The 27,147-nt window shown below is 46.2% G+C and overlaps 2 protein-coding genes across 3 annotated transcripts; both read left to right on the forward strand.

Annotated features, from left to right (window-relative positions):
- Window positions 1-3,784: 3,784 nt before the first annotated feature.
- Window positions 3,785-6,607, forward strand: HOXC8 (homeobox C8). The gene is made up of 2 exons (XM_075525596.1): window positions 3,785-4,220; window positions 6,315-6,607. The coding sequence occupies exons 1-2, from the start codon at window positions 3,785-3,787 to the stop codon at window positions 6,605-6,607; spliced, it is 729 nt and encodes a 242-aa protein (XP_075381711.1).
- A 7,242-nt stretch (window positions 6,608-13,849) lies between these two features.
- Window positions 13,850-26,785, forward strand: HOXC6 (homeobox C6). 2 transcript variants are annotated; one of them, XM_075525544.1, is made up of 3 exons: window positions 13,850-13,859; window positions 25,519-25,743; window positions 26,472-26,785. In XM_075525544.1, exons 2-3 carry the CDS (start codon window positions 25,590-25,592, stop codon window positions 26,783-26,785), a joined length of 468 nt encoding a protein of 155 aa, XP_075381659.1. In that variant the 5' UTR covers window positions 13,850-13,859; window positions 25,519-25,589. The 2 variants fall into 2 exon arrangements, with proteins under 2 accessions (XP_075381659.1, XP_075381657.1); XM_075525542.1 differs by lacking the exon at window positions 13,850-13,859 and having other exon boundaries at window positions 25,282-25,743.
- The last annotated feature ends 362 nt before the right edge of the window (window positions 26,786-27,147 follow it).

Genomic DNA, 27,147 nt, shown 5'->3' on the forward strand with positions numbered 1-27,147 from the left:
CCAACTCGAAGCCAAAACTGATAAAAGCGGGGAGGTGCGGAAGGGTGTAAGGGGGGGGGGGGGGGGGGGGGGGGCGGTGGCACATCTGGTGGGTTGGTTTGGTCCTGCGTGCGTGTGCTGCTTTTTTGTTGTTGTTATTTTTATGGGTGAGAAAAGGGGGAAATGGGAAAAAATAAAATAAAATAAAATAAAGGGGGGCGGGGGGCTGTGTTTCCAAAAATGCCGCCCGCGCTTGAGTGGTTATATAGGGGTGGCCGCACCGCGCTGCGCTGCTGGAGGGTCTCCACGGCCCCCCCCCGCCCCGGGGCACCGGGAGGGGGTTATCGGTTATAACGCACAGCCCGGTGTCCCCCCCCTCCCCGCCCTCCGCGCTGCGCCCCGCCGCCGCCGCGAGATGGCGCTGTTGCCCAATGTTAGCGCGGGGCTGCGCGCGGCGGGGAGCGCCCCGCGCCCGCGGAAGGGGCTGCGCGCCCGGGGCTGGAAAAGGAGGGGAGGGGGGGGCGCGGAGCTGCCTGACTTCACTTCAACCCCCCCCACACCCCTTCCCCGCACCGTGCTGAAAACCCCATAAATAGCTTTTTTAATATTCCCCCCCGCGCGGGCAGCGCGGAGCAGCGCTCAGGGCTGACGTTTGACGGCGCGGGGAGCGCATCGATGCATAAAAATGCTTGCACGGAGAAATTGCCTGTTTTGAAGTGGTTATGGGTGGTTGTTGGGGTTTTTTTTTCCCTCCCCTGTCTTTCTCTTTATTTACGCACGTCACGTCTCTCTCCAAAGCCTCCTCATTTTGGGGTGGGGAAGGAGGGAATGACATTTTTCAGTGAAGGTCAGGGCAAAGAGGGGGGGGGGGATAAAATAAACTCCGGGAGGGTACAATGAAACACCTAAAAGTACAATACAACCCCAGCGATAAAGCGACATCCGAGCGCATGCACCCGCAAGAGACATCACCCCCCCCCCCCATCCCCACACCTAAACCCGGCCAAAACAGTAAAGACAAAGAGCAGCACTTTCCCCAGACAATAAATGTCAAGATATTTTCCTTCAAAAGAAGCAGGCAATTGCATATATCTTATTTCATGCAACCGAGGAGGGGGTGGTGGGTCCTTTCTTTCACAGCCACTGAAGGCAAACATTTATTTCCCAGCCTAAGGTACGATTCAGAAAGCCTCGCTGCACCTTTGCCTAACTGCATCCAGGGATAATGATTGGGAAAATACAGCAGCTCTTCCCAATCCCACAGCTGACAACTTTATTTTGGGTTTTGTTCTTTTTTCCGCACTTTTAATTTGCACGGCTGCCTTCGTTGCGTGGTGAGGGTTTTAAAAATAGAAATGCTATTGATTAGGGGAGGAAAATGGTCACCTCGGCTATTAGCTGTTAATTAAGGAGCCTCTGTCCCTAGTTGCTCTTTTCTTCATTTTTTTTGGGGGGGGGGGTTCTCTAGGGAAGGGGTACTCTGGGGAAGGGGGGATGAGGTGGGTGAGTTCTCCTGTAAAAATGAATATGGTCATCGCGCCGTCCTTGGGGTTATTCGGGTATGAAGACTATTTCTTTACAGCAAACGTAGCATGATTTTGAAAAATATTTTCACAATAGGCGGTGGGAAAATCACTGTTCTCCTGCACAGTTCATTGTCTGCTTACGGGGAGGAAAAACCCACCACACGTAGCCTTTCTGAATGGAAAAATACACCCTCGATTTACGAAAATCTATGAAAGGTGGACTGGGCGGCTACTGGGTCTTTTCTTCTTCTTGGGAAGGTGTCTGCAAAAAAAAACCAAAAAAACCACACACCACAGTTTCAACCTCAGCAGAGGTTTGAGCCACCCCATGCCTCAAAAAAAATCGAGAATGTGACCTTTACTGGGCAGAAAAACACACCTCAAACCAGCTTGGCGAGCTGGTATTTTCCTCCTTCCACACTTGAAATCGGTCGGAGTCACCCAGGTCCCTTCTGAAAATAATTAGGCTGCTTTTTTTTTGTTGGTTTTTTGGTGGAAGAACACGAGGGAAAGATCTGAAGGGCTGTAGACTTTGGAGGGAAACACGGGGACTGTTAAGAACACTATGTCATTTAGTGGGTTTGGTATTTTTTGCGGCTCTACAGAAAATATTCCTTTGCGAAGTGTTGGTATTGTGTGTCGTCGTCGTGTGTGTGTCCCCCCCCCAAAAAAAAGAAAATTAACACGAATCTTGGTGATTTGATGTGATTTTTTTTAATGAGCTGAGTTCCTTCATGCAGTCGTAAAAATGAAGTGTCCGAAGTGAAAGGTTGCAGTGAGTGGTCACAGTGCAAAAAGTGGGGGCGAGGGGCACAAACACCACTGGCAATGGGAAAAGACGGGGAAAATCGCTATACTGAAGAGCGAAAGGATAAAAAAAAAGGTCGGTGGTTATTTTTTACAGGCATGCACAAAAGGGAGTACATACTTTCTGTCTCACTTTGCCTCTCTTGCGTCCAAAGTAGCTCTCTCTAAGCAATGGTCTACTTTATTCCCTTGGAAGGACGCTTCCCTGTTATTTCCAGCTGTGGATTTTCAGTGGTTGGTTTGAAAGGAAGCAAGGGAGGGGGGGGAAATAATAAATAACTCCCCATAATTTTCTGCCTTTATTTTCTTTAAAGAAGGACAGCAAGAAGCAGCCAATCAATACGGAGTCGCTCCCCTCGCCCGCTCGCTCCCGTTTTGCTTTTGTTTGCTTGTTTGATTCCAATCTCCCAACCACCATCCCCACAATAACAACAACACACGCACACCCCCCCCCAAAAAAAAAGCAAAAAAAAAAGGGGGAAAAAAAAAAAATCTGGGCTCAGCGACTCCAACCACACCAGAACCCCCCTCCCCTTTCTGCCCCCCTCTAGGTGGGACCAAGCCCACCCTCGCAGCCCCCCCAAACCCCAACACAATGACAACAACAACAACAACAACAACAACAGGGGCACCCCCACCATCCTCCCTGGCAAACGGGTGACCCCATGGAGGGGGAGGGGGGGGGAGATGCTGAGCTGTAGAAGAAGCTCACCCCGAAATTTTTTTTTTGGGGGGGGGGGTGATGGGGAGGGCAAGGGGGGGCTGCTTGGGCTCCCTTTACCTGTTGAGGTTACCTAGGCTGACCTCCCAGCGCATGTATTTGCTGCCATCAGTGAAGAGGCTGCTGCTGGGAAAAAAAAAAAGGGGGGGGGGGTTGGATATTAATGCGCACCTTCACCCTCCTCCACTCATTAGGTGTGGGTGCCCCCCCTCTCTGGAGGGGGGTGGGTGTGTGTCCCGGCATACACCACCTTTCTTCCATCTCAACACCCCCCCCCCCAAAAAAAAAAAGCGCCCCAAAACGCTGTCATTTGGCTGGCAGGCTGGCTGAGCGTGGCGGAGGGATGTGTACATATCGCGTGTGAGGGGAGAGAGGAGGGAAAAAAAAAAAAAAAAAAAGAAGAAAAAAAAAAAAAAAGCCACACCACCGGGATTTTGAGGAATTTGCCTGTGGTGTTAAAGGGAAGGAGCAGAGTTACAGAGAAATTGAGAGAGAGAGCTCTACCTACCGACAGATTACAAGAGAAGTCAAGAGCACCGAGAACCAACCGTACAGACACACAGAGGCACCATGAAACGCCTTTGAGATCGCATTAAAAAAAAAAAAAAAGCCACTAAAAAGCAGGACTTGAGACAGTCCAGGGACAATCTCGCACTAATCTAGAATTAAAGCCGTCTTTTTTTTTTTTTCCTTTTTTTTTTCTCCTTTTTTTTTTTTTTTTTTTTTTTTTTTTTTTTTGCATGCGAGGGTCATGAGTTCCTACTTTGTAAATCCTCTCTTTTCCAAGTACAAAGGCGGTGAATCGCTGGAGCCAACTTACTACGACTGCAGATTTCCACAAAGTGTTAGCAGGAGCCATGCTCTCGTGTATGGTCCGGGCACTACTGCTCCCACCTTCCAGCACCCTTCACACCACGTCCAAGAGTTTTTCCACCACGGAACCTCCAGCATCTCCAACTCTGGATACCAGCAAAACCCATGCGCCTTGGCGTGTCACGGAGACGCTTCTAAATTCTATGGATATGAAGCTCTACCGAGGCAATCGCTTTATGGTGCTCAGCAAGAGACGACTGTTGTACAATATCCTGACTGTAAATCGTCTTCCAACAGTAACTCTAGCGAGGGACAAGGGCATTTAAATCAAAATTCGTCTCCCAGTCTCATGTTCCCATGGATGAGACCTCACGGTTAGGACCTTTTTTTCCTCCTCCTTAAATGTTTTCCTTTATTTTTCTCTCTCTTTCTCTCTCTCTCTCCTCTCTCTGCCTGTCTGTCTGTCTATCTATATATGTATGTATGCATATACAAGCACAAACATATGTATAGCTCTCTAAACATGCACATACACACGTATGCATACATATATATATACGTAAAGATATAAATATAAGAGGCATAGATGTAAAATATGAAAGAAATGAGCAGGTTTGTGCTAATGTTTCTTCTTTTTAGGAAGACCTTTGAAAGCAAACAAGACAGCAGTTACTAGAGAGCCAGCAAGGTGATTCCCTGCAAAAGGCTTAAATCACAATAAAGTAAAACTTGTTTTTTATTGCTTGCCTTGAGGATAGGCAATAAGATACAGCTCCCACGAGGTTATTTGCATGTTGATAATACACTGCTCTTTAAAATGTCATATAGCCTTTCATAACCGCTGGGAGACGAAGCCTGAAAGGTGGGAACTTGTATAAGTATTACTAATACTTTACATCTGTTTCTTAAAGCCTAGAGATAAAAGTTTAAACAGAAAAAGAAACTTAGCTCAGAGCTATGGGGTGGGGTGGAGGAGAACAGTCTGCTGTCCTGGGTTAAAAAAAAAAGGGGGTGGGAAATTCAAAATAATTTGGGCTGAATGGAACTTTGCTCATGTGAAGTCCAGATAATTGCACAGAAACCGAAATACTTCAAAGTACAAGTTTCCCCCACCTAAGGACCAAGGTTGTCTAGAAGCCTTGTTAATTCAAAACATGTGAAGGTTAGTGGTAATTTTAAGGACAATCAGAGCCCCCAAGTTTTCCCCCCTACCCCCACCAAAATCTAACAACAAAAAAAAAATGGAAATAGAAAGGAGTTCTGGCTGATGTGGAGAGGATGTGGCCCAGAGGCTGGGGGAGAGACGCAGAGGAAAACACGTTATTTATCTAAGCTTTGACCCAGGGGTAGTCTCAAGGATGCAATCATTTCAAACTGGAGCATATTTTCTTTTTCGCAAATAGATTGTTTTCCTCGTTAAGAAAGGACCGTGCAGAAGGAAGTGCAGGGGCTCAGCTGCACATACCTCAGTCCTCTCTCTTTCTTTTTTGGCTCTTGCTGCAAATGTCCACCTCGAGTTGTTTTAAATACAATCTCTGTGTTTGCACAGGCAAATATCCATCTCTGCCTGGGTGTGCTTTGCAGACACACAGCCCTAACCGAAAGGAGAGGGAGAGGGGATTTAATAGAAAATGCAAATTCTCAGGGCGTAAATATTAGCAAATAGGAGGACCCTGAGTCTGTATTTTGGGGAACAACATTTGGAAAAGGAAACCAGAGTTGGGCATTTTGAGGAAAAGAAGGAGAAAGGGAGAGAGAGAAAGAGAGAAAGAAAGCGAGAAAGAGAGAAAGAAAGAGAGAAAGAAAGAGAAAGAAGAAAGAGAAAGAAAGAAAGAAAGAAAGAAAGAAAGAAAGAGAAAGAAAGAAAGAAAGAAAGAAAGAAAGAAAGAAAGAAAGAAAGAAAGAAAGAAAGAAAGAAAGAAAGAAAGAAAGAAAAGAAAAGAAAGAAAGAAGGAAAGAAAGAGAAGGAAAGAAAGAAGGAAGGAAGGAAAGAGAAAGGAAGAAAGAAAAAGGAATGGAGAGAAGGAGAAAGGCTGGAGAGGTTTTTATGGTGAACAATGCACCTTTCATAGGAAAAGAGATATTTTTTATAAAATGGAGCTGCCCACCAGGACTCACCATCCAGAATCACCTTTTAGGAAACTGGAAAGGTCTCTTTTGTGAATGAGCTTGACACACACCTCCCTGCACCCAGCCAAGCAGCCGGGGCTGCGCACTCCCCAGGAAGAGCCAGGGAAGGGCAGCTGCCCGTCAGCATTAATAGCAATAGCAGCCCTATGGTTATTAATAATCGCCCAGCGACTTTCTCTTAGTGCCTTTAATACGCAAAGGATTGAAAAGGGCTTTTTTTTTGGGGGGGGGGCAGCAGTTTCTCTAGGAAAATTGAGGCGAGGGGGGCTGGGGGGGGGGGGAGCAGAGCCTCCAAAAGGGGGAGAATTAAGAAGTTATTTGATGTTTGTGTCCTACAGCTCCCGGAAGACGCAGTGGCAGACAAACTTACAGCCGGTACCAGACCCTGGAGTTAGAAAAGGAGTTCCTCTTCAACCCGTATTTGACACGGAAGCGGCGGATTGAGGTCTCTCACGCCCTGGGACTGACCGAGAGACAAGTGAAGATCTGGTTCCAGAACAGGAGGATGAAGTGGAAAAAAGAAAACAATAAAGATAAGCTGCCGGGGGCCAGGGACGAGGAGAAAACGGAAGAAGAAGGGAATGAAGAAGAGGAAAAAGAAGAGGAGGAAAAAGAAGAAAGCAAGGACTGAGTTCTCAGCCCCTTGAAGTCTCGTTTTATGGCAGATGATAAATCGAGATGTTTACGACGGTCATTTGCTTTTATAGAGTATAGAATGGAGAGGCTCACACAGCAGTAACTACCTGTCAAACAGTTGTAGCCTTTTTTATTGTCATAGAAACTTCCCCTACTTTCCCCCCCCATTTTTTTTTTAATAGCTGCGTTTTTAGTTCAATAAATACATAGTTGGCTTGACTGCAAGAGCAGGGGGGGGAAAAAAATTAAATGATCCAGCAAAGCAAAACCACCCCCAAGCCCCAGCAGTCCTAAAGCCTGGAAGCAAATGTCACTGCTCGTCCCCTGCTCCCTCCGCTCCCGCCTGCGAAGCTGCACACACGGATGGGTGCAGAATATGTATTTATTTGAACAGCTTTGACTTTGCCTTTTCTTTTTTTTTTTTTTTAAGCTTGGTTTTGCCTCTCCCGAATGAGCCTAGGGGAAGTGCGAGGGTGCTTCCAGCTTCCTTAGCTTGTTTGTGTAGTGTCTGTCTATCTGTGGAGATCTCCATTCCTACCAGCCATTTATCAATTCCCTCGGAGGGGCCATTCCTGCAGCCCCTGCCAGATAAGAAGAGGAGCTTGGAGGGTGAGCATACCTGGTAGCGCCCGCAAACACCCCCCCCCATATGCCCCCCCATTTCTATAGGACTGAGGCTTGTATATACCTTGATAGGCCAAAATACGCAACCCAACCCCTTCCTTATTTCTATAGGCGCTGTTTACCCTTTGCCTGTGTGAGCACTCGAAATTCTTCATGTACTACCTAAAGGGAAAACCTGCAATAATTATCAAATCTATTATCAACAAGGGGCTTACCTATCCTAAATTTTACTTGGTCAGAATTTATTTAAGAGAGAGAGAGAGCGAGCTGTGTTTTTGCCCTGATGCAAGCTACTAAGTAGCATAAAATAATAATAAAAATACAATAAAAAAACCCAACCAACCTTGTATTGTACTTTATCACTACCTATAGAAGGAGTCATGCTTTGAAAGTATTTGTAATGCGGTTTTATTGTCGTTTGTTGCTGCTTATTTTCTTGGAAAAAAAAAATAAAAAAAAAAAATCCCAACAACTGAAACTGCCTAGTTGAGAACGCACAGTATTGTATTATTTTATTGTGCTTATAAAGTAGTGTAGAACTAAATTGCACTGAATGTATAGTTATCTATTTGTCTTGACTTATCTGTTAATGCAACATGCTCGAAACGAACAAAAAAAAAAAATCGTCATTTGTTTTATGTAAAAGCATAGTTCTGCGTGTTCAAACTCTGAATGTAGCAATTACCGCCAGAAAAAGAAAAAGAAAAAGAAAAAAAAAAAACACATTTCTGGACACCGTGGATTTGTATTGTATACGTGAGACATTACGTAAATAATAATAATTATAATTATAATAATAATAATAATAAAAGATTTTAAAAGGACTGCGTTGCCTACAGTGCTATGTCTCCTTTTAAAAGCACCCCCCCGGACACATCCCTCAGAGTGGGCTCTGACTAATATTTCATCCTTCAAATCATCTTTGGCAGGCTTCAGAAACGGAGGCTCATCTTTATTTGGGAGGAAATCAGCACATTTTGGCTCAACCACCAGCAGCGGAGGTGGCTGGGGAAGGGGGGGGGGGATTCCCCCTCCCTGGCCAGAGCCTGAGTGGGGCATTTCACTGCTGCAATGGCAAATGCTCATTAAAAATGGCAATGTGGCTGCTAATTGTCTGACTGAAGCTGTAGGTCCGCCGAAAAAATAAGAATAAAATAAAATCTTGCAATGACTCCAGTACTGTTAAGTCTTTTTTTTGCTTCTTCGCGGGGTGGGAAGGGGGGGAATGAAGTGCATGGAGGGTGTGCGCTTGGATTTTTACTTCTCCCAGCTGGGAAATGCCACTGGAAAGGTCTGGAAAGTGCAAAACCCGGGTCCTGCCCGGCTCTGGGGTCCAGAAAAATCCTCCTCTTCCTCGGGCTGGGCTGGCGATCAGGCGAGAGACGCCGGTTCCCCCTTTCCCGGCTGCGAGCCGGTGCTGGCAAGCGATGGTTGGCGAGAGGTTGGGAGACTGGGGAGACTGGGGAGACTGGGAGGTGTGCACGAAGACCCCCCCCCCCCAACCCCACGGGGCCGGTCTGGGCACCGGCCGGGCTCGGGACCCTCCGGCAAGACGGTTCCCCGGGGGAAAAGGGGGCGAAAGACCCCAAAAAAGGAAGTTGGCAAGAAAGCAGTTTATTTATTTATATTTGTTTTCCCCCAGGCGCAAAGTCCCTTCGACTCTTCCCCCCCAAATTCATACCTTCCTCCCATGGACACCACCCCTAACCTCACACAGCCCTTTATTCTACTACCACTGCTACTACTACTACTACTATTATTATTATTATTAATATTATTATTATTATTAATTGTCTTTTTCTGTTTTATTCTGTTTTATTCTGTTTTATTCCCTTTTATTCTCTTTTATTCTCTTTTATTCTCTTTTATTCCCTTTTATTCCCTTTTATTCCCCTTTATTTTCTTTACAGCAAAACCTGGCGACAACGCCTTCAGGTCTCTCTCTTACTTCTCGGATAAGAGACGAACTTTCTAATTATTTCTCTAACCACCAGCCTCCTTTCGTTGAACGAAGCCTATTGATCTGTAAAACCGGGTCTATATATATATATTTTTTTTTTTTTTGGTCGTCCCCCCCCCTCCCTGCTGATAAATGGACTACATCATCTAGAGCCCAGGGATGCAGAAATAGACGGGATGTTTACCCAGATATTGTAGATAAGGAAGCACAAGGCTCCTCACTCGCAGCCTGATGCGCTGAGCTATGTCTGGAGGCTCCTCTGTGGGCTTCAGACATTCTTAACCCAAAACCCACCAAGCTTAAAGGATTTAAATGCCTCAGGGCTTGAAATTGCTGGATTCTGCCCAGGAGGGCTGGGGGGGGAGAAAAAAAAAAGCAAAAAAAAAAAGGCAAAAAAAAAAAAAAAGAGGAGAAATAGCGAAGTTGTGCGGCGCGCAGAAAAACTCGGGTGGGTGCACCCACACCCACTTCTTCGCCTCTTTTTGCCCCTATATTTGCAGGGCGGGTCGCCCCCCCCCTGCAATGCCGGGGTGAAATGGGGCTGGGGGGGAGAAATGCCCCCAAAATGGCATCAGCGGGGTCGGATCCTGCCCGGGGATGGGGCTGAGCGGCTGCGTGTGCGAGGGGGGTGTGCAGCACCCGTGGGTGCCCACTCGCGAATTGCACAAAATACCGATACAGGCAGATTTCCCCCCGCTGCGGAGCCGGTAAGGTCCCCGTTAACCGGCGTTAATCTCCCAAGAAATCCATAAAAACCACCAATAAGGTTTATTCTAGACTTTTCCATGTCGAGGGCAGGCAGGGAAGGTAAGCAGTTTTATTAGTCATAAAAGAGAGTGGTTTATTCGAACGGAGCTTTTTTTTCTTGGGGGATATTTATCCAAAAAGGGATTTTTTTTTTTTTTTCTTCCCTCTCGTTTGCTATCATAGGGTGGACGTGTCGCTCATTCACTCCAGCCGTGAAAAAATCCGCAGAAACCAGTGAAAAGGAAATATTTTCCGTTCTTTTACTTTAGAAAAAAAGAAAAAACAATTCGCGATAAAGGCTTTGCATAGAAAATATCCTCCCAACGAGGGGGGAAGGCGAGGGAGAACTTACCAAAGTGTTTAAAAATAATAATAATAATCAAAAAAGAAGCTGCATCCGCACTCTATCCATCATATTTAAATGCACAAATCTAAGTAGTTTTACCCGAACGAATACTACAGCGTGACATTTATCTATCAAAAGGGTCTGGAGTTAAATTATTGAAACTACAGCCGCAGCAGTTAGTTTTGGGGTAAATGTTTATGTTCTGTAGTCAACACGAGAGAGTCGCATCTTCAGATGACATCCAGTTATTCCTGTAATCACTCCATCATTTCAGGAGAAAAAGAGAAGAGACCATTTTATGGGGGAAAGTAATTTGAAGGAAGATTCGCTCTCCACAAAGTGGCTTATTCAGAAATGATCATAGCTTCGGTATTACTGAAATTAGACTCATCTACCCGCCTGAAGTAAGAAATATCGTCCTATTCCAGGCTTTTTATTAGCCAATCAAATTTCCTTCGGATCTCCATTTGTGATTTGTGAAAAATATAATTCCTCGAAAAGCTGAGTTTGAGCATATTGCTTATTTTCCCTTAATTTATTATTCTAATCACAGCCGCCGCCGTGCCATAATGCAGCCATTAGGCGAAAAAATTCGTTTAGATTTTATACCCCGAAATGGGCACGGATTATATTTGAGAGACAACGAATTTCTCGGGCGTTAAATTTTTTTTTTTGCGCGGATGGAGGGGAGGAAGGCGGGAGGGGAGGAAGATGCGCGGGGGCGGAGGGGGGGGAAACTTTGTGAGCTAGGTTTTGGGGGAAAAAAAAAAAAAGGCAATTCTCCCCCTTTTTTATATATATATGTATATTTAGCTCATCCTATTTTGGCCTCCCAGACTTACCCCCACCTCAAATTCACCGCATTTTTACCCCCCCCCCCCAAAAAAAAAAATCCTCGCTTCTATTGGGAGAGGGGAGGCGGTTTTATAGAGAGGGGCTGATGGAAGGAGGGAAACGATCGTCCCAAATCCTCAGCAAATGTGCGCCCAGGTTACTTTCTGCCTGCCAGGATCAAAATTTCCTCTTCACATTATGGAATTTATGATCTCGTCTGCTCGCTGGAAGATGGGATCTCCATTGTGCTCGGGAAGCTGTTGTGGTCGTAGTTTCCCCCCTCGTAACTTTTAACTACCTGTTATAAAATTTATTGGTGGTTTGTAAAGTGAATAAAGTAATTTCCCTTCCATCCGGTTGTATTACAACCTTTGTGTTGTTTGGGCAGACAGACACGCATCCAGCCAGGGGGAGAAAAAATAAATAAATTCAAGAGGCAGGGAGTGAGACCCCCCCCCTCCCCTCCACCCCCCTCCTTCTTTTATTTTCCTCAATTAAAATTAAATTAAGGCGCGGAAATACCTGGGGAAAAAATAATAATAATAATGGTGCTGTGCCTGGAAATGTGCGGAAGGAAATGGGCAGGAAGAATTGCGGCAAAATATTTTATCTTCCTAATTTTTCTGGCTGTGGGGAGCGCACGGCCCTGGGAGCTGAACTTTGGGGTTGGGGGGGGGGGGGGGTGGGTGGGAAAAAAAAGATCTATTTCCCTCTTTCCATCAGGAAAAGAGGAGCAGAAAGGCGGCTCCTGGCAGGGTTTAACGTGGAGGAGCCCATCTGAGCAGGCTGGGCTTTGCGGTCGCCTATTTTACACCAGTTGTGGTTCGCCTGGTGCCTCCGAAGCAGGCCTCTACACGGTGGAAAAATGTCGCTCCCCTTCCCAATCCATATTTCCCAGCCCTTTTACACGGCCCCCCCCCGGCTTGGGGGAAAAAAAAAAAAAAAAAAAAAAAGAAATCAAAGGGCTAAAAAAAAAAAAAATTAAATAATAATTCCGCCTTTTCTCCAGCATCGCATCCCCGACACCCTGGCGTAGTAAAACAAAAGGCTGGGGGGCTCGCTGGAGGAAAAATAGCATAGGGAAAAAAAAAATACATTTAAGTGCTTATAAAACGTGGGTGTAGCAAATCGGAAAGTGGGGCGGGGGGGTTAGGGGATTTAGTAAAGGGGATGGAAGAGTTTCTGGGTCAATACCGCGCCTTTGGCTGAAGTTTGGGGTGTAATTTGGGCAGTTCCAGGTGCCCCCCCCGGGGCTGGGCCCGGCAGCCGGGGCCTTGCGGGGTGCGCAGGGAGGGAGCGGGGCGGGGGGGGAGTGGGGAGGGTTTTTTTTGGGGGGGGAAAGGTGGGGAGGGACATTTTTTGCCCTGGGAAGGTTCCATTTGCAGCGGACACACCCTGAGCAGAGCTGGGCTGGCGGGGCAACGCGGGGCGCTCAGAAATGGTCATTTTTCCCCTATTTTTCCCTCCAGCATATTGCCCTTGGTGGTGAATTAAATGTTTTTAAAATTAACATGCCCTCAGCATTTCAAATATTTATTTTTCAAACCCGGTGTGCTTCATTTTTACCTCCACTGCCTCTCTTCCTCGATGTTTTCCGATCCCCCCCCCCCCCAATTAATTAACAACGCGGGGACTAATAACGCTCAGCGCTAAAGGCAAAATGCTGAGAATTAACCCGAGCAGCTAATAATCATCAAATTAAACCGAATCGATCTTTAAAAGAAAAAGAAAAAATGACCAAAAAAAAAAAAATCCACCCTCCCTATTACCGCCGTCGCTTAAAAGAGAAAAAAGGGGGAACAGTGAAAAAGAGGGGGCGGGGGGGGGGCGTAGGGGAATTAAAAAAAAAAAAACCCACCCTAATATTAAAGCAGAATTGTATAAACATGGCGACAGACGCGAGCATTTGCACTCGTCACAAAAAAATGCAACGCATTCCTGGTTGTTTGCAGAAAATTTACAGCTGAGCAATAAAAGTTTACGACTGAATCACAAGTTGGATTGGCCACAGGAAGTCATGTGGACTCCATCCATGAACGTGAACTTTTTATTGTGGTTTCTCTTATGACTCTTTCGCAGTAGTCTTTCCTTTAACAGTCCAAGCAGTGCCAGGGGTAGGATGGTATTTTTTTTCCCCCCCTTAATTATTAGCGGGAGGAGGAGGAGGATGATTTTTTTTTTTTTTGGCTGAAAAAAAAAAAAATCGAGATTTTTTTTTTTTTTTTTTACCCCCCCCGTCCCCCCCCTCCCCGTCTCCTTGGGGTTGGAATTCTTGGTTGCTTTGGGCATTTTGGCATTAATGAGTTTACTGCTGCGTCTGGTTGCCGCCTCCTCTTCCCCACCCCTAGGGGCAAAACGCAATGCATTTCCTTTGCAGGATGCGATGATGAGGGGGCACAAGCAGTTGTAAATACCTTTTTTTTTTTTTTTTTTCCTTTTTTTAAGCCCAAAAAAAAAAAAAGAAAAAAAACCCAACAACCCCAGAGAGAGACAGATTCCTCCTTCAGCTTCCCCCATCCCTTGCCCCAACCAGAGAAGAACTGTTTTGCTTTTGTTGCCATCTTTTTTTTTTTTCTTCCCCCCTTTTTTTTTCTTCTTCTTTTTTTTTTTTTTTTTTTTTTTTTTTAATGTTTCTGTGGAGCTGAGCTGCAGCGTCAGTGGATCAGAAAGAGGGAGAGACAGAGAAAAAAGAGAGAGAGAGTGAGAGAGAGGGAGAGGGGGAGACAGGAGCCTCTGGTAAGTGTTCCCTTATTGGTTAAAATGTGTAACTAATGATCCATAGCCCGGGTGTTAAGGATAATGATGCATCGTTGTGCGAGCGAGGGGTGTAGCTTGGATATGAGGGAAAGCTGCTGCGGGGCGGCAGAAATGCGGTTAATTCGCGGGAGGGGGGGGGAAAGGGGAAAAGACAAAAAAAAAAAAAAAAAAAAAAAAAGGATTTGCTGTTGCTGATGTCATATTCGGGGTGCGGGGAGGTCGGGGGGCGCCCGGGGGTGGGGAGGGGGGGGTGGGGGGGGTGTTGGATGGAGAGGGGAGGAAGGAAAAAAAAAAAAAAAAATCTGTGGAGATGGAAAAATGAATCGTCCTAACTTTTCCTTCCCCCCAAAAAATAAAAAAAAAATTATAAAAAAAAATAAATAAGGGGGGGAAGCGCATGCGCGGAGGGGCCGGCCCGGCGCAGCCCGGGTGGGGCGTCCAAGGCTGCTGCTCGTGCCATATTTAATGAGCTGCGCTCTTAATTGTGTGCGCAAGGCCCGGCCTAGCACGCCCACCCCCCCCCACCCCCCACCCCCACCCCCCCATCCGCCCTTCCCACCCCTACACCCCCCCCCGGGCCGCGGCCTGCGCCTCTTCCGCGGGGCTGCGCGGTCCGCTCCCGCGGCAATAATTAATATTAAGCGCGAGGTGATTAACAATCAACTCTTTGCATCCCAAGGGCTTCTCCTTTTATTCGCTTTTTTGCAACCGGGCGGGTGTAAAGTTCTCCGGGAAAAGGGGCTTTCGGTGAATTTTATGGAATTTATATGGAGTTTGATGGAGTTTTATGGAATTTGATGGAGTTCTGTGGAATTTGATGGAGTTTTACGGAGTTTTATGGAATTTCCCCCCCTTGCAAAGGAGCCAGTGAAACAAGCTCCGTGTCGTAAAAAATAATAACAACTTTCGTTTTCCCGCGAAGTGGTTAACGCGGTGTTGGCTTTTATATTTTATTTGCATGCAAGTCCCTCCCCTTTCCCTTAGTTTTATTTTTTGCTTTCTTTTTTTTTTTCTTTTTTTTGTTCTTTTTCCTTTCCTCCAGCAACTTTAATTCAGGTTTAACGGGTGAGATTTAAAGCGTGACCCTTCCCCTGCTAACCTCCCCATCTACCTACCCATCCACCTACCTCCCCACCTCCCCATCCATCATCTAATCTTATCTATCTCCCTGTATATACCGGTGCCGTGTAAAGCGATATATATATATATATATATATAATGCAGTGCCTTCATTTCCTCTCGACGTTGTATTTCTTTTCCTTTCTCGATCGATCCTCCGTGCTTTAAAAAAAAATTATTAAGAATAATAATAACAATGCGCGCGTGTATGAGCAGAGATTTGCTGCTGGTGATGCCAGCCTGTGCACGTATAGGGCTGGATGTATACATATATAGGGGCGGACATTAAATAAACCCTGTGGGGGAGGGGTGGCAGAGGCGATGGCAATTTTCTGGCTTATTATAAGCGATTTTGGGGGTTCCCCAGTGTGTGGCCAGCGGGGCCGTCTGCGGGGGGGGATTGGGGAGGAAAGGGGGGAGCTGGAGGCGGGGGGGGGTCCTCACTTTCTGCCTCGCTGCTTTTTTTTTTTTTTTTTGCTCGTTGTTGTTGTTTTCTGGTGGTTTTTAACTAAAAATGGCCTCCTCTTATTTTAATTTCCAGCGCGCGCTGGCAGAGGTTAATTAGCGAAAGCGGTTGGTGAAGCTCCGGGGTGGTTTCGGGGGTGTGTGTGTGTGTGTCTTAAATTTAATTAGGGGAAAAAAAAAAACCAAAAAAAGATATGGGGGGGGGTAAACAAAAAAAAAAAAAAAAAGCCAAGTTTCCAAAGTTGGCTTCTCTTTTCTTTTGAGAAATCTGGGAAATCCTGCGCCTGCCTTGGGGAATTATCGGCCGAACAAAACCCGGCGCTGCCTTCCCCTTCCCCTTCCAAAGGGATTTTTTTATCCCGGGTTCTGCAGCTCGTTGCCTTCGAGACAACACGCCGTTCCCCCTTTTATTATTTTTATTTTCTAAGCATGAAATAAATAGAAGCTTCGGGGACGGGGCGGGGGGGGCGGGTGTGAAAAAAGAGGGGAAGAGAGAGGGGTTTTTCGCCTTCGTTTTGTTCGCTGGGAAAATCCCGTTGTGGGGAGGCTCTGCCCGGACCGCGGCTGGTCGTAAAGACATTTTATGAGCAAACAATGAGTGTTTATTGGAACCACATGATTACAGAAATGGCATCTTTGATTGTTTTCAGCCTGAAATCCGTCTGCCCCCCCCCTCTTCCCCCCCCCCCCGGGCTGGCTCCCATCAGGGCTGGGATGCTCCCGCCGCCGCCCCGCATTAAACCTCCTTCTGCCAGGCCTGGAAACCCCCAAACAACTTTAAAATATATTGATTTTCTCCTTCCCCTTGACGTATTGTCATCCTTCAGACAGTCGCAAGGCTGAGAAACATTTTTAGGATGTAGAGCTGGAATAACGGAGTGATTTATATTCGTCGAGATGTGGTTTGTTGTTTTTTGTTGGGTGTTTTTTTTGTTGTGTGTTTTTTTTTTTTTTTTTTAATCCCGGTCTAAACCAGAGGAAATAAATCGCTGCTTGTGTCTGTAACATCAGGGATTATAGGAAAATTGCCACGTGTTACTATTGCCTTTCAGGAAATAATATAATTTTCTTCGACAGATGTAGTCGGTGGAGGGGGAAAAAAAAAAAAAAGGAATCAGGATCCTCGAGAATTTTTAAAATGGGAATTCCGCTGTCCCAAATGCTTCCTAATTTATTTATAGGGGTGGTTTATTCCGAGTACGAGCCTATTCGCGGCTGAAGGACGTAAATAGAGGAATTGCCCTTTTCTTGGAGCGCGTTCGCGTCCCCCATCGCCCCGTTTGACGCGACCTGCCCCACGCGTGGGCGTTTATCGCGGCTTCTGAGCAAATATCTATAAATACAGAGCACGAACGCGTGGGTGTTTTATTTATGCCAAATCCCGCCGTGTTGGAAGAGCCTGGAAAAAAAAACAAAAAACAACAAACCAACCCAACCCTGTAACTACAAAAGAAATTATTAGAAAGAAGCGATTTCCCCACTCGTCATGTGAAGGAATTTGGGTTTGGGGAACGAATTAACCAAACCCACCAGAAATAATATACGATAATATATAGGATATGTAGAATATATGAAATATATACACATAGGAAACCGCCACCGGCGTTAGGTGCGAGCGGTGAAGGGGGTGATGCTCAGCTCGATTTGCGATACGGGTCCGTATTTTGTGGTTATTTTCCCAATAAATGGGATTTTGAAGGGGGGGGGGGAGCTCTATTTCTACCCGGAGCTTTGTGCAGCAAAGGGGTTTGGTTGTTTTTTTTTTTTTTTAATTTATTTTATTTGTCGAGAGATAAATTTGCGGAGCTCGGCCCAGGGAGGGGAAGAAAAGGCGAGGGGAGATAAAAAAATTAGTCATAGAGGGGGAAATACACTTTGGGAAGAGACGATGCGTAACATTGGGGGATCAAGGATTTTATTTTTGGAGGAGATAGTTGGAGATCTTGTTACTGTTGTTGGCGGGGATTTAATCCCTGCAGCTCGCCCTCTCCGGGAAAAAATGGAGAAAAAGGGAAGGAAATAAAAAAAAAAAAGCAATTTTCAGTGTTAATATTTGAGGTCAGGGCTAAAAAAAGGGAAATAAATGCATTTTAAAAATAAGGCCTTTCCCCATCGGGTTTTGGGTGGCAGCGGGGAGCTGAAGTCTGGGCTCGGGATTTGGGAGGAAAAGTGAGGAAAGGGGGGCAGAAGCACCCCAAAATTTGAAGAGGGCGATTTTTTACGGGGGGGGGGGGGGGGGCGGCCTGACCTCCAGCCTCGGAGGGGGAGGAAGATGCTGGGGAGGAGGAAGGCGCTGGGGAGGAGGAAGGCAAAAAGCGGCCCCGTCTCCCCCCCCCCCCCCCCTTTCGTCCCCAGACACAAACACAATAAAAGGCAGAAATCCCCGAAATTGCGGGTGTCTGGACGCAGTCTGCAGGGGACAGGCTGCTCGGGTCGCCTTTGTCGCATGGGGACACACCTTGCTGTAAAAGTCTTTGTCCCCAGACTAAAGACCCCGCGTTTCAATGGGGGGCGGAGAGGGGAAAAATAAAAAAAAGGGGGGGGGGGGGGGGGGAGAGAGAGACTGGGAGCAAGGCGCAAAAAAAAAAAAAAAAAAAAAAAGATTAAAAAAACCCACTAAAACCCAACAAAAAAACCAAACCACCCTAAAATCACCCGCCAGAGAGGGTCCGAGGGGTGCGGGGGGACGGGGGTCTGTCCCACAGGTGGGCCCCCCCCCGTCCCCTTCCCCCCCCCCCCCCCGAGTGTTTAAATTTCTGCCCGTTTTTGTTTACTTGTTTTGTATACTGCCACCAAGTGACAGAAACTCGCAATTTTTTGCAATTTGGTGCCTTTTTTTTTTTTTCTTCTTTCTTCCCCCCCTCTGTCTGTGTGTGTAATTGGGGTGGGGGGGTGTACGGGGGGGTGGGAGACAGGGGCTGGGGAGGGGAGAGGAAACCCCCCCCCCCCCCGCTCGGTTGGCAGAGAGTGCAAAGCCCTGCAAGAGCTTCTCCTGCCATAAAAAAAAAAGGAGAAAAAGAACAAAAATCACTTTGCAAAGAAGTTTTAGCACCTTTAACATTGAGGCGTGTGTGTCCCCCCCAGCCCCCTCCCCGACCATAAACTTCCCCAAGTTTTCCGAAGCCATTTGAAACTCCTCACTTGCACTTTCTGCTCATTCGAGGCGGTTTTGGGGTTGGGGTTTTTTTATTATTATTATTATTATTCCTTTCGTTCCGTGTTACCGGAGTTTAAATCATCCCAATGTACGTGAACTCATAAAAATAGATAAGGCATGTCAACTCGGGAACGGTATTTTCCCCCTGAAAATATGAGTGTATTTAAGCAAATCCTGAAATATTAAATTGTTGCTCGATTAAAGACGATGTAAATGTATAAATTCAACAAAGTGCTCAAGAGGTTGTCTCCAAATATATAGTTTAATTCTGCCTAAGTGATCGCCTTTAAAAAAAAAACATCATTAAGGCAACTATTATTGTTTCCTGAATTATTTTTTTTTTTCCGCGCCACCTATGATTAAATTTCTGCCGTCATATCTGCAAAGAATAAAGGATAAAACTGCCTATAGTTAATGACAACAATTTTTCACTCCGGAGTTAGCCTAGCGGAACGTAATAACATCCCATTCCTTTTTATTTTTAATCTGTACACCCCGCAGAAGTAATTGCACCTCCACATACGTGTACATATAGATACACATCTAGATACACGCCTGGGCAGCAAAATGTCGCCTGTTACAATTTGACGCCATCAAGGCTTGGCCGTGACGACTGTGACGTCATGAGCGCCACTGTCATTTGTTCACCTCTTTTAATTTTAGGGATTGGAGGGAATATTTCCGCTCCGTCATGAGAAGAGACCCAAATTTAAAAAAAAAAAATATTAATTAACAGCTGGCAGGCAGATTTTATTTTTATTTTTTTCCCCCGGGAAAGTTGCTACCTGCGACCCGAGCGGGTTTTACACCGCTTTTGGGGCCAAAAAGGGGTTTTCCTGGATCCGGTTGAATTAAAAAACCCCATTTCTCCCCACTTTTAGCCCAGGAATGTTTTCGCAGCCGCCAGACACCTCCCTATAAACAAAGCACCACTCCGCGATTTTACATCCCCTAAAATATTAGGGATTTTTTTTTTCCCCCTCGCTTTTTTTTGGGGGGGTTCCCCTTTCCTAGCGCTGATGCGATTTATTCAGAAGTGCGTTTAATCGGCAAATTAAATGACATTGAGGCGGTGGTGCAGGGGAGGGGGGGTTCTCCCCCCGTTTTTTTCGCTGCTGTTAACTTTTTGCAACGTGGTTACTTGGTAATTTCAGACCCAGCGAAGTCCCGTTTCCGCGGGGAGATTTCGGTGCTGCCTTCTTTTGTTGGGCCGAGATTCGCCAATAAATCTGGGAAGGAGAAAAATAATGAAATAAATCACACACACACACACCCCCAACACCCCTCCTATTAAAAAGAATATTTGAGAATTAAAAGCCTCCTCCCGTCGCGATATCAACGCCGGGGGGAAAAAAAAAAAAATCTAAATAAACGCTTAAAAGTGTCAGAAAGCGCTTTCAAGCCTCGGCAGAAAGAAGAGGGATAAATTTCAGAAGTAGGAACAGATTAATTTCTCCTCCCCACACACCTCCCGGTTTCCTGGTTAGCAGACATGTGTTTTGACAATTGCCAGAATTCTCTCTTTTTTTTTTTTTTTTTTACCCCTGGAAATGTGTGCAGCGACTGAGAGGTTTTGCAAGCGAGAAAAACCTTTTTTTTTATTTTCCCCCCCTATTATTATTATTATTATTATTATTATTATTATTATTATTATATCTCTTTTTTCGCGCTGAGCGTTGCAACTTGAAGGGAGTCGCCCTGAACTTTTGGTGCACTTTCCTAAAGCAACTCTGAGAATAAAATAAAGGCAACAAGAACACGTTTAAGGCCATTTCCCTCCACCACGCTGCAAAAAAAAAAAAAAAAAAAAAAAATCAATAGGAAAAAGGAAAGAAATGACTCGTCTGGGCAACTCTCGGGGCGATGCACGGGGTGGTAAATACTCTTTATCCACCTAGGGCGAAAAAAAAAGGGGTTTGCGGAGGTTTGCGTTTAAAAAAAAATAGCAGAAACGGCGCTTGTGGGGGAAGTTTTTTCAGCCTCTCTTCTTGGAAAGCTATGGGGGGAAAATGGGTGTTTTCGCTAATTATGGCTTTGTGCATCTTGGTGCAGAAAATGCCTTTTAATTAGCAAATCAAGCTCCCAAATAGGCCAGCCTCTTCCAAACGCGGGGTCTGCAGCGCCGGAATAAAACTTTAAACAGTCTCTGAAGCTCTGAATAGAAGTGTTGAAGGGAAGGAGAGATTTCATCTCTTTTTTTTTTTTTTTTTTTTTTTTTTTAATTAAGAGCTGCCCAGATCTCGGACTCCGAGGTTGTAATTACAGAGAATAGAGACGGCTCCAAAACAATGCGAGCCATTTCAGGCGGGGGGAGAGGTAAATAAACCCCCAAATAAACCTCCCAGAGTTTGTTGGTCTTACCCTGTTGCCCCCCCCTTTTTTTGGGGGGGGGTGGGGGTGGGTATTGTCATCCTTCTTTTCTTTTTTTTTTTTTTTAAGCGTTATTTACAGCAAAAGCAATATTTGACTAGGAAAACCCTGTTGTAAAGAGGAGGAATAAATTCCCAGCGAAAGATCCAAATAAATAATTAGGACTCACGTGTGCCATAAATGTCAAGTTAAAAAAAAAAGGGGGGGGGGGAAGGGGAGGGGGGGAGCAGAGATCCCAGAGACAAGGTGAAATCGGTTTAAATAAAAAGGCTTTTAATGGCATCACTTGTATTTACCTCTAAGAGCTTCGAGTATTTAATCAGACGCGGGCGCGCAGATGTCAGTGGGGTGCGTGGGTGTGCGTGGGCCTTACACACGCATAGGTGTGTGTATTTGGGGGGGGGATAAGACTAAGGGTGCCCCCCCCCCTTAGTGCATCCCAAAAAGAGACATTTTGGCAGCAGTTTATAGAAAACCCCCCTCAGCCTGCTTGAATAATTGTCATTTTTAAGCGGGGGGGGGGCACGCAGTGGCTCCCTGCCCCGAGCGGGCGCGCACCTCCCAACCCCCGACCACGACACGCGTGGGGAGGGGGGGGGAGCCCCGTGTCTTGCCCCACGCCGGGCTCAGCCCTAAGTGGGCAACGTGGCTGGAAAGAAAAGAGCAAAACCCCCCCCCCAGCCCAGGGCTGGGCAGCAGCTCGCTGCCAGTAGCGGTATCTGCAGGCTGGGGGGGGACAGGGGGGGGGGACACCGATTTGGATTTGTTTCCTTTCAGTAATTACTGAGGGATAGAAACCACATGTGTTGGGATTGCGTGGGTTTTTTTTTTTAAAGCCTTTTTTTTTTTTTCCCCCTCCCCTAAATCAGTTCATCAATTCGCTAATTATAGCTGGGAGGGGGGAGGAAATCTCCCGACATTTTTTTTTTTTCTTTCTATTTTTATGTGTGTGTGTCCCCCCCTCTCTGTATGAGCATCAGTGGGGGGGAGAGAGAAAAAAAAGCGGGGGGGGGGGGAAGGAATATGTCTTATGAGTGGTGAATGTTATTTCAGATTTCTATGGGTGCTTTTCTTTTCTGGGAACAAAGAGCAACTCCTATTAAAGAGCTACTCGAAGACTTGTACATATTTCTACTGCTGTGTAGCACTTTTAATAAAACATCTGTTCTTGCTTCTGCTGATGAGTTTACATAATTGTTTGCAGACCAATTTAACCAGAAAGCGCCCCACATATTCCCTCTACATGTTTTCATGGGGGAAAAAATAAATACCTTTTTGGTAGTGACATATCTTGATGAAATACTTTCGAGAAATCCCCAAACTGCTAGAAAATATCAATGGGGGGAAAAAAAAAATATCCAGTGCATTCAAACCGTGAGGCTGAGGGATTGCAATGAGTAAAACATACTTTAATGATGCCTCATTTGTATTTGCAGGAGCTTTTGGGGTGGTTGTGCTCTGTTTTTTTTTTTTTACCCCCTCCTCTTTCTCTCCCTTTTCTCCCCTAAAACCTGGTTTTTAACGTGGGGAGAGGATTCTATTTTAAGTTTCTTTTACGGCAGCTGGTTTCTCTTCACTATAAATCGACCAGACTTTTAAGACTTGCCCTCTGTTTAGAGAAGTAATAAAACACTTAACTTTCTCGACTCCTAGTCACACGGTTATCACACAGGTCTCCGCTACAACAGCCCCCGAGCACCTATACAAAAAAAAAAAAAAAAAAAGAAGGGGGGAGCAAAAAAAAAAAAAAAAAAAAGAATAATTAAAAAGAAAAATTAACCCCCCAGAAGGAGTCCTTCCAGAAACTCCTCCAAACTTTGGCGAGGCTGGCGTGGGTATAAATGCCCTTCCATAGGTGCAGCTCCCCACGTCCATCTGCCCCAGCGAAGGTCCAACCCATCCGGCCATAGCTACTTTTAATTTACTCGCCAAATTACACCGGGCTGTAAGCAATAGCTAAGGTAGGACAAGACGCCAAGAACTGCCAAGCCCTCCTTCCTCCATCTCTCCCCCCGGTCCCTTTGGTGGGACCTTCGCAACCATTTAATATCTGGAAGCAGCTTGCCTGGGCAGTGGTGGTTTCCAAAGTAACCCTGCCCTGCAAGGGCTTGGGTTCAAGGAAGCTGTGCCCATGGCTAAGAATATTTGCAACACATCCCTGGCTCTCCAAATCTGTCCAGCTGAGAGTGCCTCTGGCTGGGGGGCGGTTAACAGCTCAGCAGAAGGTGGAAAAAATGAGAATAAAATCATAACACTACCCCCAGTAATCGCATTTCTTTCCTAGTTTCTTTATTTTCGCCTCTTTCTGTCATTCCAGAAATCCCCGGGCAGGGGCTGGCGAAAGGGGAAAGGGAGAAAAGGGAAACGAAAAGAAACTGAAGTTGGCTTTTTGGGGGGGAAAACGCCTGTAAAGCTTCCCTGTGTAGATGAGTCTTATATCTGCACCAGGCTGGCTCCAAGTTGGGCAGCCTTAGGTGGGAGCTGGGTGTGCAGGGCACCTATGCAAAAGGAGATGGTGCACACTGCCAGCGATCTCCTTTTTGGTTAGAAACTTTATTTTTTCCCCTAGTGACACTCAGGGGAAGCCTTAACGTTATAGAAGATGAATACACGAGCTTTTTTTTTTCAGTTGTAGTCTCGTTTATGGTTTTATTGCTACCATTGATTACTTTGCTTTGTTACACAGAGGAAAAAGAGCATAAAATCCGTTGGCATCCGGGTTCCTGTTATAGCTGGGGAAAAAATATACACCCCCCCCCCAAACCCTTCTTTGTCAGCTAAAAATCTTTTAGGGATACATCGCTAAAGAAGGAATGAAGTCTGTTGACTGAGGGCAAGACAAACAAATACTCTCAGTTTTGAATTTGAGTGTGCACCCACAAACCTTCCTCTCCCCAGCCCCCCGCACCCTCACATTTAAAATAAAAACGTGGACACGATGGAGGTTTAAAAAAAAAAAAAAAACAACAAAAACAACAAACCAACAAACCCACAGAGGAGGCCAGGGTTTCCCTGCCATAATTGAATTTTTAAATAGCAAGCCACCAGAATGATAAAGATACCTCGCAATATTTACAGATCAGCAGGTATGTTTTACATTTAAGGGGCAATTTATGGCTCTAGATTGAAATGAAAATTAGATTAGCTGTCTTCATTTCAATTAGTTCTAGGTGCCATCTACCCAGAGAAGAGAGAATATAATCCCCCCTTTCATCTAACTAAATATTTGCAGTAGAAGTTTCCCAATCAGTTGTAAATATCTGCAACTATAAATTGCTGCAGACACAAACACGAGGTTGCGTCCCCAGCCCAGGCTCCCCATCGCTCTCCATTACGAATAGAAATCTTTTTTTTCTGTTTTCTTTCTTTTTTTTTTTTTTTTTTTGCTGTTGTAGTTGTTGTTGTTGAAAATGTAAATATCCTCTAGCATTGAAAATTAGCAGGGAAACCTTGGAGGGGAGAAATGTCAAACTAGAGGAGAAATCTAACTTCCAGGTTAACGTGAGTTTGCAATGTTGGGTGTTGCTTTTCTGGATGTCTTTTTTTTTTTTTTTTTTCCTCCCCAAGACAGACTTTGGGAAGGCTCTGAAACACGTTATCAATTCAGAAGTCGCCATGTTTTCCCCCCTCTCTGTATGTAATATTTTCTCATCAGGAACACAACCATTTGATTCCATAATATTGACCAATGCTACATGAGAACAAGAAGGGGGGGGGGGGGGGAAGGGAAAAAAAAAAAAAAGGAGGGTAATTTATGGCTTAATATTCTGTGGACATCTGAGATTTATTACTGTGGATTCTGAGCTATTTTATTGCAAGATATTAAGCAAACATTTCTTAAAATAACACAACACAACACAAGCAACATCATGCACAGACACACAGACGGTGCTTCCAAACCCCAGTGTCCACGAGCAGAAAAGGGGGGGTGGGGGGGTGGGGTGGGGGAGTGGGGGGAAGGAAAAGTTAAGCCTGGCTTAAGAAATTTGTGCCACCCCCCCCTTCCAGCCCAGCTGCCTCCCCAGGCAGGACCCCCAGCCCAGGCTCCGGGAGCGCTCCCCTCCCCGCCGCATCCCCCCCATCCCCCGGCAGCCCGGGGGTGCTGGGGGGGTTTTGGGGGTGCAGGACTTACTTTCCATGCCCACTTAGTTTCAACTAGGGAATCAACAGAAGCAAAAGCAATTTTTTCCCTTTTTGACACCCGCCTCCCCATTGGCTCCCCCCGGGTCAGCTGACTTTGTCATTTTGTCTGTCCTGGAGCAGAGCCTTCCCTATAACAATCTAGTTCAGACTACAAACTGGAGACAGAAATAAATATTAAAGAAATCACACAGCCAGGTATAGAGGACGATATGAATTCCTATTTTACAAACCCATCTTTATCCTGCCATCTAACCAGTGGCCAAGAGGTGCTTCCCAACGTAGCCCTCAATTCAACTGCCTATGACCCTGTCAGGCATTTTTCTACTTATGGAGCAGCCGTGGCTCAAAACCGGATTTATTCTTCTCCTTTTTATTCACCGCAAGATAATGTTGTGTTTAGCTCCAGCCGAGGACCTTATGACTATGGATCTAATGCTTTTTACCAAGAAAAAGACATGCTTTCTAGCTGCAGGCAAAATTCTATGGGACATAATACACAGACATCAATCGCACAGGATTTTACCAGTGACCAAAACAGGAACACTTCGCAAGAACAAAAAACTAGCATTCAAATATACCCATGGATGCAGCGTATGAACTCCCACAGTGGTAAGTTTTACAGCTCGGAGATATAAATTAAATAAACTGAACCATCTTTACGACCTTCTCCCTAGCAGAACAGGCTGAGCGACTTTTTATGGCCCCATAAAAACAATAATATAGCTCCTTCACAGTTGCAGCTACAGGCCTTTTATTTGTTAAGTTGTTGCAAGCAAATATGGCTTGTTATGCTCTTTCTAATTAAAAGACTTCGAGAGTGTAAAATATCTATAATAAAGTGCAGCGAGCTCTGCTCGGGAGTTAAGCACAAAATATTACCGGGGTAAAAATAAGTTTTAATGACGGGTGCGGGAAGTGCGGCGGTGGCGGGTTCCCCGCACCAAGAAGGGCCGGGGGAAGCTCCCATTCCCCCCCCCCCGCTCCCCCAAATCCTCCAATTGGCAGAAATAATGTGGGAAAAAGAAGGAGGGGGGGGGGAGCAGCATCCCGGGAGAAAATGACCCGGGAGAAAACGCTGCGCGCACAGGGTCGATTTGATCCAAAAATAGAGATATTTAGGGTTTTTTTTTTTTCCGGGGGGGGGTGGGGGTGCTGGGGAGGGGGCAGGCGGCCGCGCTGCCGCCGGGGGTGGGGGGGGGGAGGAGGAGCGGGGCGGGCGCGGGGTTGCGCGGGGGCGGAGGGGTTGCGCGGGTGCGGGTCTTCTTTCCCCCCCCCTCCCCGCGTCCGCGTTCTACCGGGCTGACGATTTTTAGTCTGTTTTGTCTCGGCATCCCTAGGAGTGGGCTACGGGGCCGACCGCCGGCGGGGCCGCCAGATTTATTCCCGTTATCAAACCTTGGAGCTGGAGAAGGAATTTCACTTCAACCGGTACCTGACCCGGCGGAGGCGGATCGAAATCGCCAACGCTCTTTGCTTGACGGAACGACAGATTAAAATCTGGTTCCAAAATCGGAGGATGAAATGGAAAAAAGAAAGTAATTTGAGTTCAACCCTCTCCGGGGCGGGGGGGGGGGCCGCCGCCGCCGCCGCCGACAGCTTGGCCAAGGAGGAGAAGCGAGAAGAGACAGAGGAGGAGAAGCAGAAGGAGTGAAAAAGTGACAGCTCGGCGGCAGGACCCCCCCCCGACCCCCGACCCCCCCGTATTTATCACTGGAAGAATGTTTGGCTACGTCAAAAAAAAAAAAAAAGAATAAAAAATAATAATAATAATAATAATTAAGGGGGGGAGGATTTAAAAAAATAAGGTCTAATGTGGAAATGTGGACACCCCCTCCCCACCGCTACACAGTCCACCCCCCCGCTCTCCCCAGTGACCCCCCCCCCCCGCACACACATCTCAGCCATCGCCTATTTATCTGACTCGGGATAAGACTGTTTCAAGCCGCACACTCCCCCCCTTCCTCCCCCATCCCTCCGCCTCCCCCCCCCCCAAATTGGGCATCCACCCGCCGC

This window comes from Mycteria americana, chromosome 26 (genome assembly GCF_035582795.1).
Source record: "Mycteria americana isolate JAX WOST 10 ecotype Jacksonville Zoo and Gardens chromosome 26, USCA_MyAme_1.0, whole genome shotgun sequence".
In the NCBI taxonomy this organism is placed as follows: domain Eukaryota; kingdom Metazoa; phylum Chordata; class Aves; order Ciconiiformes; family Ciconiidae; genus Mycteria; species Mycteria americana.